General features: G+C 32.3%; 1 protein-coding gene across 1 annotated transcript; it reads left to right on the top strand.

Moving 5' to 3' along the window:
- Window positions 1-2,812: 2,812 nt before the first annotated feature.
- Window positions 2,813-7,938, top strand: LOC145040195 (dihydroorotate dehydrogenase (quinone), mitochondrial-like). Its single transcript, XM_078988159.1, has 11 exons — window positions 2,813-3,122; window positions 3,257-3,333; window positions 3,406-3,729; window positions 4,431-4,665; window positions 4,748-4,828; window positions 4,941-5,048; window positions 6,137-6,166; window positions 6,436-6,573; window positions 7,009-7,046; window positions 7,423-7,522; window positions 7,728-7,938. Exons 1-11 carry the CDS (start codon window positions 2,976-2,978, stop codon window positions 7,800-7,802), a joined length of 1,353 nt encoding a protein of 450 aa, XP_078844285.1. The 5' UTR covers window positions 2,813-2,975; the 3' UTR covers window positions 7,803-7,938.
- Window positions 7,939-13,640: the final 5,702 nt, after the last annotated feature.

Consider the following 13,640-nt stretch of genomic DNA (forward strand, 5'->3'; position numbering starts at 1 on the left):
ATTTGGCCCATATTGTTTACAAAAATTTCCCAACTTTTATTTCGGTTAGCATATATTTTGATAGCATTTGACAAACATTTAGACACATTTAATAGCAATTTAAAGCCAAAATGGATAATGCAAGTAATTTTTTAATTATCTTTTGCCTTTTGCATACATATAAAATCTGTGTTGCAATGCACGGGATAGAACTACTAGTTTATAAACAATTAGCAATGAATTATTGTTCAAGCATCGCTAATTGTTAGTAACCGGGTAGCACAACCTCGCACTTTGTTATGAAAAAAATTATGTATATATAATATGTATGACATAGTTTACATTCAACTTAGGTTTAATAATGTATAACAATGTGCTTTTGGGTTGTGAATGAATATGTAAAAAAATGTATTTTTACAACCTTATATGCATGAAAAATGAATACATAAAAAATATTTTAAAAAAAAAAGTCTAATCTGTAAAACCTGAAATCTTTAAAAAATAGGCATAAACAAAGATCTTAAAACTGGAAATTTCTTTAAAAACATGCATAAAAATGAAAACATGAAACTTGAAAAAAATATAACTTTGTAAAAAGAATTTCGTAAAAAGGAAATGTGTAAATAAAAGATGAAAAGAAGTTGATTTTTTCTGAAAAAAAAAACAAGTTTCAAAAAACATACAAAAGAAAAGTTGTAAGAAAATAAAGGAAAAGTTGTAAAATAATTTGGACCTAATTCGTAAAAAAAATGATGATTGAGTTAAAAATATAGAAAATGTATAATTGAAGGGGCGGATATAGATCAAAGTCCAAGGAAAGCACGCGGGTTAGACCGTACTCGGGGTTTGACTCATGTAAAAAAACATAGGAAAAGAGGATTGAACCATGCTCTCATTCATGCCAAGTGATGGTGAAGCCATTAGGCGATGTATCATTTATACTCCTACAAAATAAATATAAAAACTATGTGCGGTTATTAAAAATAAAGTTATTATTTATCATGTCACATTGATAACTAGGATCGGTAGTATAATATATTTCTAGCATTTTCTATATTATTAAAAAACTAACACATTGATTGCAGTGAACAATGTATTAATTAATCTCTTTATATTAAACACAACAAATATAAATACAATAATGAGTTATACAAAAAAGGTCGGTTACATGGGTCTATATACAAATAATTTATACACACCAATATCCCTATGCGTCACAATGGATGAAAACTCATGATCTGAAGACAATAGAAACTCTTTGATGAAGATAGCATCATATTGAGACATATATGGAACATGTAACATCTGAATCCCGATGTATAAATTTTTATTTATGTTTAAAAACCTGGTTGGCCACGACGTGTTGATGGTACCACCACGATGTGGAAAATTGGTCTGAAACTGCTCATCTTAATGGGTGCCACGACGTGACACTAAGTTGGCCACAAAGTGGTGACCATTTTAGCCCAAACCCTAATTCTCGGGCTTTGAGACATATTTAAAGGAAGTAAAGGTTAGGGTTTCCTCTACCCTCAACCTTCATTACCTTCAAATGACTTCTTGTCCAAAACCCTAGTTCTTTTAGAAGATTTGTGCTTATTTTGCAAGTTCTTGGTTGTTTTAATGGAAGAAGAAGAGTTATTGTCTTAATCCAACAAACAAACCTTCCCTTCACTTGTATGCATCTTTTGGGCTTTTTGTACGTCCTCAAGTTTCTATCTTTTAACGTCTTTCTCCTTAGATCTAGGCTTTATGTCATTTTATGGTCCCTTTGATGTGGTTGGTATGGGTTAAAGAAATAAAGTTTGCAACTTTATGGTTTCTTTAATTCTCAAGAGCATTATATCTCATAGATTAAGGAAGTGGTGGTGATTTAGGAACCTTGCTTGAATTATAGGTTATATTGCATCTTTTGACCTAAATTTGGGAAAGGACATGCATGGATAATGGTATGCAACATATCTAACATAATCAAGTTCCATTATTTCCGATGATGACCGAAGGTGTCTAGATTTCTATTCTTAAAATATTTTGTACTTAAGAAAACATGAGAATATTTTACTCCTTATAAATTTTGTTTCCCTTACATGTTCTTAGTATAAATTGATCACCATTTCTTTGTACGAATCCCAATATCAATTTCTTGTAAATTCTTTGTCAATTCAATCACTACACTCGCTGCTGATTTTTTATCATGTGTATTTTTGTCAATACGTTCATATTCAACATCTTGTCATTAAACTCCTGAAACTATAAGTATGGTGTCATTTACACCCAAGTTATGACCATTTTAGTGATAACTCTTTTTATATACTAACATATGACATGACAAAACTCATTGGACTCTAATATAAACTTTTAATATCAGAACATGATATTTTGATGGATTAAAAAGTATAAGGACCAAACTTGGTAAAAACAAAACCTATCGTGGCCAAAGGTAAAGTTTAGCAGAAAAGGGTACTTCAAGGGTGTTTGGGAGTGCTTTTTTAATTAGAAAAGTGCTTTTAGATAAAAGAGCTTATTTGCTTATAGTGGTGGTAAAAAGAGTTTTTTAAAAAGTGTTTGGATAAGTTTTTACAGTGAAAAAACCAATAAGTCAATAAGTTAAAAAGTGTTTGGCTTAAAAAGTGCTTTTTGAAGTTATTTTGGTTGAAAAGCTATAAGCAGTTTCAAAAAGTCATGTTTTCCATGCTTATTAAAAAATGCTTATTGAAGTTTATGGAAAAACCATTCTGAAAAATGTTTTTGAGTTTGCCAAACACTTTTTTTTGGCTTATTAACTTTTCAAAAAACCAATAAAAAAAAAAAACACTTTTAAACCAAATTCCCAAACACCCCCTTCGAATATGGAACAAGGGTTTAGCGTCAAAACACATTCAAAATCTTTCCCTGTGACTCGTAGCTGACATGAGAAGTTTTTGATTTCTGAAAGGGTGAATTGTGATCTCGAAGAACGTAATCATTGTGCGTTCTAGTTGATTTCTTTTTGAAAGATGACAGGAAGATTTGCATTTACATTCATGAAAGGATCTTTAACACAAAAGCTAAAACAAATGGCGTCTCCCGTTGCCAATCCTAGGCATTACTGTTCTTCTTCTTCTTCTTCAGCTAAACCTAAACTTTCTCAGTCTTCTAGAAAGGTAACTTCACTTGACTTAAATTTCGATTTCTTACAATGGAATAGTCTGTGTACTCATGAAAAAAATTCTCGTCAGGAAATTATCGAAAGCTTCATAATTTCGGGTTTCTGAATCGTGGTTATCTTAAATTGTAGGAAAGATTACTTGCAGGAGCTGCAATCGGCGTCGTTGGGGGAGCTTATGCAAGCACTTTGGATAAAGAAACATTCAGGTACGTTACTTAATCTGGATGCGATTAAGGAAAAGAGGGTTTTGATGCTATTATTGTAAGATATTTCTGCAGTGGGTGGCTATTCACAGCAACAAAAGCTCTCAATCCAATGTTTGCATTATTGGATCCAGAAGTTGCTCACCGTTTAGCTATCTCTGCTGCAGCTCGTGGGTGGGTCCCACGGGAAAAGAGGCCAGATCAGCAAATTTTAGGGCTTGAAGTGTGGGGAAGAAGGTTTTCTAATCCAATAGGACTTGCTGCAGGATTTGATAAAAATGCAGAAGCTGTTGAAGGTTTACTTGGATTAGGGTTTGGATTTGTGGAAGTTGGATCAGTTACTCCTATCCCACAAGAGGGCAATCCAAAGCCTCGTATGTTTAGATTGAGAAATGAAGGGTGAGAAACAAAATTTTTTCTATTAAGTATTATCAAGGGCAAATTTGTAATTTGTAAAAAGTTAGGACTCGTTCTTTTTGCATTTAGTCAAAAGAAACACCCATATATATAGCTTATCGGGGTACATGATGTTTGCTTTTGTGGACTGAATGAGCGTAAATGACCATTTTACCCTTTTTCCCAAAAGGATTTGTTTGATATTATGGTTGATTTGCAGTCTTGTACGTGTTTATGTCATTCTAAATACAAGTGTAAAATGGTCATTTACTTAGATTCAGAATTTTGTTTGTTGTTTATGTCATTCTAAATAGAAGGATGCATGATGTTTGCTTTTGTGGACCGAATGAACCGTCTGAATGAGAGAGTAAATGACCATTTTACCCTTCTGTCTAAAAGTGATTTGTTTGATATTATGGTTGATTTGCAGCCTTGTCCATATTTATGTCATTCTAAATAGAAGTGTAAAATGGTCATTTACTTAGATTCAAAATTTTGTTTGTTTGTCATTCTAAATCGAAGGATGAGAGAGTAAATGACTATTTTACCCTTTTTCCCAAAACAATTTGTTTGATATCATGGTTGATTTGCAGTCTTGTCCATGTTCAAGTCATTCTAAATACAAGGGTAAAATGGTCATTTACTTAGACTCAGAAATTTGTATGCTGTTTCATAATAAGTCATCTTGTTTTGTTTTTGTGCAGTGCTATTATTAACAGGTGTGGCTTTAATGGTGAAGGAATAGTTGCTGTTGCAGAAAGATTGGATACTCAAAATGGTAAGAGAAAGCCAAAAAAAACTTCAACTTCTTCAAATGATGAAGTCAAACATGGTCAAGGAATTCTTGGGGTCAATATTGGAAAAAATAAAACAAGTGAAGATGCTGCTGCAGATTATGTACAAGGTGTACATGCTTTGTCCCAATATGCTGACTACTTGGTAGCTTCTTTTTAACATTCCATTTTAAATCTTTATATTTCCATTTAATTTAATTTTAACATTTTTTTAATCATGTTGTTAGGTAATTAATGTTTCATCACCCAATACCCCTGGACTTCGAAAGCTTCAAGGAAGAAATCAATTAAAGGACCTTGTTCAGAAGGTTAGTAGATTGTAATCCAGTTAAAACTTTTTGTTTAAAATTATTATATTGTGTTAGTATAAAAAATGAAATAATAAATGATAGATTCATCAAATTTTTGGTATGATTAAAGGTTAAAGCAGCTCGTGATGAAATGGAATGGGGTAAAGTGGGCCCTCCTCCATTGCTTGTAAAAATTGCTCCAGATTTGTCTAAGCAAGATCTTGAAGATATTGCTGTGGTATGTATTTTGGGTTAAATGCAAGAAATTGTAATGTATTTACTCTAATTGATTTGTTTGTTGTAGCATTTTACTTGAGTAAATTACACGAATGGTCCCTATGGTTTGGGGTAATTTGCATGTTGGATCCCTAACTTATTTTTTTTTAACTCGGAAGGTCCTTATGGTTTGTTTTTGTTATTCACTTGGTCCCTACTGTTTGTTTTTGTTACGCGCTTGATCCCTTTATTACCTAAAAAGACTATTATTTAAATAGGAAAAAATAGTGAGGTAGGTAAGATAAGATGAAGGGGTGGGGTTGGGGGTGTGTTAATATAAATAAATTAAAAAAATCAAGGAAAAAATAGTATTTTTAGGTAAGACAGGGACCAAAGGCGTAACAAAAACAAATAGTAGTGACCTTCCGAGTTAAAAAAATAAGTTAGGGACCAAACACGCAAATTATCCTAAACCATAGGGACCATTCGTGTAGTTTACTCATTTTACTTTCATTCTTTCTACTAAAGCATTATAATTTGAAACTTTACCTAATTATATCAATGTCATCCAAATACAAAGCAATTTTTCATTGTCATAAATTGGTCGATTTCTCAAAGTATAATGTTCTAATAAAACAAAAAATTAGAAGTAGAGTAAATTACATGAATGGTCCCTATGATTTGGGGTAATTAGTGCGCTTGGTCCCTAACTTGTTTTTTTAACTCGGAAGATCACTGCTGTTTGTTTTTGTTACGCAGTTGGTCCTTACTGTTTGTTTTTATTACGTGCTTGGTCCCTTTCTTACCTAAAAAGACTATTATTTAAATAGGGAAAAATGGTGGGTTAGGTAAGGAAGCATGAGGGAGGTGGGATCGGAGGTGTGTTTATTTAAATAGATTAAAAACTTAAGGGCAAAATAGTCTTTTTAGGTAAGACAGAGACCAAACGCGTAACAAAAACAAACAATAGGGACCTTCCGAGTTAAAAAAACAAGTTAGGGACCAAACGTGCAAATTACCCTAAACCATAGGGACCATTCGTGTAATTTACTCTTAGAAGTATAATTTTAAAAGCTTTGGGTTCTTACTTGTTCCATTTTGAATTTGTAGGTTGCTCTTGATCTTCACTTGGATGGTTTGGTATGTTTCTCTATACAATATACTAATTTTGACTAATTTAATTGACTCTTTGACTATGACCTAATATTTAAGTTATTTGTCAAACGTATTTTCTAGGATTTAGATGATCTATGATTTAGACTTGTGTGGACTGAAGTGCCTTCAACTGCATTGACTAGTTGACTCCTAACTCCTATTTATACTCATTTAAAGTTTAAACCAACCTAAGTAGGAGAATGACCAAATTGCCCCTCTTTTAAGAATTGTAAAAGTTATCTTGTTGATTTTAGATTATATCAAATACAACCATTTCAAGGCCAGAAGCTGTTGAGAGCAATCCGGTGTCAGAGGAAGGTGGTGGACTGAGTGGGAAGCCTCTTTTTAATTTATCAAATGATATCTTAAAGGATATGTATGTTTTAACAAAGGTACACTTTTCTTGCTATAAATATTGTCAATTCCTTTTTTTTTTTTTAGTGATTATTGTCTCTTAATGTGAATTTGAATTGATTATAGTTATTTTATGAATTGTTGGCTAAATCAATAGATTTAGCCACTAAACTATTGTGTTTTTTATTAATGGATTTAGCCTCTGAACTATTATTATAACAATTATAAAAAAAAATTGAGCGACTAAATCGTTAAAATGGTGAAATGCATTGTGGTTTTAAACTTTTAATAGAAGTTAGCGAGAATCAAAAAAGTTTTAGCTTATTTTATAGCTATTAAACTTTATAAAGTGAAAGAATCATATGCTTTTAGTTTTTCCCATTTTAGTTACAAACTTTATAATTCTTTGAAGAATATTTAATCCTTGATTTTTATTAAAAACTTATTTGAGAATATCTTTAACCTCTTTTTAGGGAAAGATTCCTTTGGTTGGCTGTGGAGGTGTAAGCAGGTTTGTTTTTTGTGGTTTTTTTTTTTTTTTTTTGTTGATGTGGACATATGACGTGGCAGGTTTATTGAAAACAGTTTCATTAAATAGTAACCAAGTTTCAGTTTTGTTTCATATACTTTTTTTAATGTTTCAACATTTGATGATATTGTTTCGATAACAAAAAATACAAAAATTCAAGAGTAAATGTCGAAACATTAAAAGCAAAATACAAATGTTTACACCAATGGAACAAAATTAAAAGTGGATTGGTTAAACACTTAAACTTAAACCTCTTGAAAAGAAACTTGTTTATATTATTTAGTGACATTTTCCATAGTTTTAATATATAAATTTTATTAAATAAATCATATTTTACCAAATGCTTTTATTAATTTAGTGGAGAGGATGCTTACAAGAAAATAAGAGCAGGAGCTACTCTTGTTCAGCTTTATACAGCTTTTGCTTATGGTGGGCCCGCCCTTATACCCCAGATAAAGGTATATAGATTTTGCACTAAAGGGTAAAATGGTCATTTAACCTTTGTCATAATTTAGGACTTATAACAGGGAAGAGGTTGTTTCTTTTTCACTTAATTGGCTTAATGTATTAACATACTAACACTTTACCTATTTAATATTTGGGAAATTTGTTTTTTGGAATGCAAGGGTAAAATGGTCTTTATTTTTTTTGTGGGGTTTGCAGGCTGAACTTGCAGGTTGCTTAGAAAGGGATGGCTTTAAGTCAATTTATGATGCAGTTGGTGCAGACTGCAGATAATCATGATGCCAAATTATCATGTAATCTTTTTTTTTTTTTCATTGTTTTGTAAAATACAAGCTACTAAAGAGAATTCATATTTATAATATTCTGAAGCTAAAATTTTCAAGGCTTTAAATACTTTTGTTCTTATTTATTAATTTTGTTTTTACAAACAATTGTAGTAGTGTATGCTAATAACATTGTAATGTTGTACCTAATGAACGGGAGGGAAGAATGATATGATGTATTTCAAGCATTTTTACATTAGGATATTAGTTTTGAGTAATGATTGTATTTAGTGCAAATTGGAAGAAATAGCAATCTACTTCATAAATTTTTTTTTCTAAAATTATAGGTTATGTACTTTATATGTAAACCTTGTAATGGCAATTTACTTACATTTCCTCATACAATAACGTTTATATATTTTGTTAACAACAATAATGGCATATTTACATTCTTTTTATTGATAATAGCAGTATATAACATATAAATTACATCTTGCATCAATGTGTTGTATCAAAACTTATGGATTTAGCCCATGTCCTTGAGGGTTTGAAGCTTGAGATGAAATCTAAGGTTTCAAGGTATAATTTCTCCTTTGTTAACCTTGAATTCAATTTTGAAGCTTGGGATGAAAGCCAATGTCAATTTTATGTTGAACTGATGACTTGGGTTTTGTTTTCTAACTCTTCTAGGATGGTTGATGTTTTTCATAGTTAGGATTCAAGCTTTCAAACATTTAGGTGGAATTAACAAAAGTTGAAATGCATCTATTATCACCCCAATATGGTCTAAAAGGTTTTGGGAAGGTTACATAGTTCATTAGTAAGCCCATGAACATTTTGAGCTCTTAACTCCATAAGTAGAACCTTGATGAGCAATAAAACTATGGAATTATTGTGATAACTTTAATGGATTAAATGATGGGTTTTTGTATGTTATAATTTCATCTAAAACATGTTTGAGATTCCATAGAAATGGTACAAGATACTACTTAAGAAATTGAATATAGTATGCAAAGTAGAATGGTTAAATGAGAAGAAAACTGGAAATGACAAATCACTATGCAGAACACGACATGTAATGTCCCCTTCGCAGTTTAACTTATCTATTTGGTATGATACTCCAATTTCACCTCTATAAGTTATAATTGGAGTAAAATAAACATTTTGATATTAAGAGAGTTTGGTGACCTCTAGAGGTATTTTAGTCATTTTAGTAACCTATATTTATATCTTATATGCGGGGATTAAAGAAGGGTTTCACTACGGAAATGACTTACTTCTTAAGCTAAGGATTGATGTGAGTTTACCGGGAGTACACACCCATACACCTCACTTCATGTGTTTTGATTGGTTTACATTACATGATATTTATATGTAAACCTTGATTGTGATATGGGTTATATGTATATTTATGAAATCTAATTTTTGAAATTCTTTTGGTTGATATAAAGCTAAAATGCTTATTTTTATAAGAGTTTTTAGCATCCTACTTGTTGCATTCATGCTGGGATGGGTGACTTGAGTGGCCACAAGACTTTGGGACCCCACAAACGAGAAATGAATACCTAACTTGAGGGTTGTGAGTAAATTTCTAGAAATATAGGTTATGTACTTTATATGTAAACCCTGTAATGGCAATTTACTTGTATTTCCTCATACACAATAACGTTTATATATTTCCTTAGCAACAATAATGGCATATTTACATTTTTTTTTAATGATAATAGCAGTATATAACATATAAATTACATCTTGCATGAACGTGTTGTATCAAAACTTATGGATTTAGCCCTTGTCCCCTAGGGTCTGATGCTTCTTAGGTTTCAAGGTATAATTTCTCCTCTGTTAACCTTGAATTCGAGTTTGAAGATTGGGATGAAACCCAATGTCGATTTTATGTAGAACTGATGACTAGGGTTTTGTTTTCTAACTCTTCTAAGATGGTTGATGTGGTTCTAAACCCAATCATACCATTCATTTAATGGATTTGGTGTTTGGGTAAGAGTTTAGCCACAAACCCTAAAATCTCAATTATAATCATGAAAATTTTAAGTTGATATCTAAATGATTCTATGATCATTGATGTAGTTTTGTTGCAATAAATCCATCATGGATGCACAAACTCAAGGAACAAGAGGATCAAAGTTTGAATGATTTGAATTAGGGACTCAATAGCTAAATGAAGCTTCCATTTGGTTTTTAGTATCTACTTGTGTAAATGAAATTCTAGTTCATGAATTGATAGATTGAGAATGATTTGAATGTAAAACACGAAGGATCACTTTATCTATAAGTGGTTTGGCCATAAGGGCAAAATTGGAAACTATGGAACTGGAATAGTGATTCCATAGTTAGGATTCAAGCTTTCAAATATTTAGATGGAATTAACAAAAGTTGAAATACATCTATTATGATCCTAATATGGTCTAAAAGGTTTTGGGAAGGTTACATAGTTCATTAGTAATCCCATGAACATTTTAAGCTCTTAACTCCATAAGTAGAAGTTTGATGAGCAATAAAACTATTGAATTGTTGTGACAACCTTAATGGATTAAATGATGGGTTTTTGTATGTTATAATTTCTTCTAAACATGTTTAGGATTCATAGAAATGGTACAAGATACTACTTAAGAAACTGAATGTAATATGCAAAGTAGAATGGTTAAATGAGAAGAAAACTAGAAATGACAAATCACTATGCAGAACGCAACGTGCAATGTCCCCTGATATGTTTCATATTTTGTTGATTTTCGAAGTTTAGTTTATCCATTTGGTCTAATTTCACCTCTATAAGTTATAATTGGAGTAAAACAAACATTTTGATATTAAGAGAGTTTATGACCCTTTAGAGGTATTTTAGTCATTTTAGCAACCTATATTTATATCTTATAGGTGGGGATTGAAGAAGGGTTTCACTAAGGAAATGACTTACTTCTTTAGCTAAGAATTAATGTGAGTTTACCGGGAGTACACACCCCTATACCTCACTTCATGTGCTTTGTTTGGTTTTCATTACATGATATTTATATGTAAACCTTGATCGCAATGTGGGTTATATGTACATTTATGAAATCTAATTTTTGAAATTCTTTTGGTTGGTATAAATCTAAAATGCTTATTTTTATAAGAGTTTTTAGCATCCTACTTGTTGCATTCATGCTGGGATGGGTGACTTGAGTGGCCACAAGACTTTGGGACCCCACAAACGAGAAATGAATACCTAACTTGAGGGTTGTGAGTAAATTTCTAGATAGCTCTCATGTACACATGTGGGCTCGTTACCCCTTATGTGGCATAGGATTATGGCTCCCTAATTGCCTCGCTTATTAGCCATTCATGAGTCTCGGTTATTAGCCATTAATATTTATGAGTTGGATTTATGAGATGGACAAAGTTGGGTGTAGGTGCATGCATTGCATATCTTTTGGAAATCATTTCTTATTTTCCCTAGTTTTTTATTAGATTGTTTTCTAGCAATTGAAAGGTTTTGAACACACTAACATATAATTTATGGAAGTAGAAGCATATTAAAATTCTAGTCCTATGTTCAAACTAAAACCTACAAGGATCTTATGTTCAGAAAATTATTGCAACCACAAGAAAGATGAGAATTGCATACCTCTTTGTTAGCCAAAGATCTCCTTGCTTACGATCTTGTTCTTGCCACTTTGTTTGGATGTCAAGGATCCAATCAAGAATCCCTCTAATGGTATCACACCTAAGATCACCAATCAAGCAATAAGACAACACCTTGGATGTAACAACTAGGATTTCTAACATCTAATCTAAGAGAAATAGCAAAGTTTGTTTTTACAATTGGGGAATTCTACTGTAACATCCCTAAAATCATAGTAAAAGTTTTTCATTTTTAAAACCATTTAATAATCCATAAACCATACAAAAACATTGTTTTCAAGAACATAGTTAAAATCAGAGTATCCAAAATCATCAATCAATAAAATATCTAAGGATGATGTGCATAATCATGTCTTCGCCTTGCCTCGATCATCTAATGTACCTAAAACCATGAAATCAAACTGTAATCCAAAGCTTAGTGAGTTCTCCCAAAATACACACACAACAAAACAAATACAAACATGCATGTTGGGTCCACAGTTTCCCAACTGGATTACCTCTGGCTCATAGTCTCCCGACTGGATTGCTCCGGATTTGTTTGCCTCCAACACAAAGCAGTACCGCCTTAACCCACCCGCACTATGCCGACATATGCAATAGATAAACATATAACCAACAAATACAGGTAATCATACAGATCTACCAATCTAACATATCATTATAGCATATCATCATCCTATATACCAAAATACATAAAAACAACTTAGTGGGTCGACATTGGTGCTTTCGACCCATGAGTATAGTGAGGAAAACTCACCTCAAAGTCTAGAAGATAGCTGAACTGATCACTACTCTAAATACCGGCTCTATAGGTCACCTAAACATCAGATAGGGACCTAACCTCAATCTAATATTCAAATTATCCCAAATGACCTAAAGTCAAACTTGGTCAAAGTCAACATGTAAGGTCACACCTTATGATTTGATGAGTCAAAACACTCTATATGCTAACTACCAGCGCCAATGTCAACATCAGCATCAGTGCCAACGCCTCAAACCTTATCAACGCCAACGTGTAGTTATATAATCTAAAGTAATCTTTGTATATTAGGTAACTATATATATATATATATATATATATATATATATATATATATATATAATAGATAGCATATCCGATATCTTTGTGATGAAGATCGGTTCTTAGTATAGATTAGATACAATCCATTTAATTAAGGAACATACTTGGATAGATTAGTATATATTCAACATTACGGTGAAACCCTAATGTTAACGTCTTGGTAACCGTCTTTGTGACAACACGTTTTCTTGGTGAAAATAAACCTTTTCTTGGTGAAAGAACATTTGGTGAATCCTCTTTGTTATTTACTTTTTTTTTTGTTCTTTTTTTGCTTAGTTATTTTGTTCTTGTTTATTATACTTGAAATGTATCCGATTGATACAAACCTTCATGTAATGTCCCAAAATTTCAGACCAAAAGTTTCATTTTTATAACAGTAAAACCATCATTCAAAACGTGTTCATAAAACCATAAAAGAAAATCGGAGTATTTTAATAATCATCGAAATACATTAAGTCAACAAATGCGGAACAACATAGTATGTGCAATGCTATCATCCCGAGCCCTTCCCCTTCGATCCGGAAGTACCAAAAACATAAACTGAAAATCGTAAGCACAAATCTTAGTGAGTTCCCCATAATACCTCATACCATACATATTAAATATACAATGGGTCATGCCAAACAACCATCAGGCCCCACCCGGCATCGAGCCTCGCTCGGAACACATATGTCAATAGCATGTGATGGGCCCCACTTCATCATATTCATCAGGCCCCGCCTGACATTAAGCCCCACCTATCATTAATACAGACACATAAAACACATGCAAGAATCATTAAGGCAAATAGCATACAATACACTCATCAGACCCCACCTGATATCAAACCCCGCCCGATATACATATCACATACTACACATGCGAGAGTCACACAGACAACTAGCATCCTAACAATAATAAATCATGGGCTGATCTTGGTGCCTTTGGCCCGTTAAGCATAGTGAGGAGACTCACCTCAAAATGCTGAAAATCATATAAATGCTTGGGCTGCTGATCTGGAAAACCACCATGCTAAACAATGAAACAATACACTAATTAATAATTAGGTCAAAGTTCATAACCGGGGTCCCCGACCTAACATGTAACACTCTTGTTTCTAGCCTAGGCATTTATATTGAGTTGATAGTCTGG

This window comes from Lactuca saligna, chromosome 1, assembly GCF_052625555.1.
Source record: "Lactuca saligna cultivar CGN05327 chromosome 1, ASM5262555v1, whole genome shotgun sequence".
NCBI lineage: Eukaryota > Viridiplantae > Streptophyta > Magnoliopsida > Asterales > Asteraceae > Lactuca > Lactuca saligna.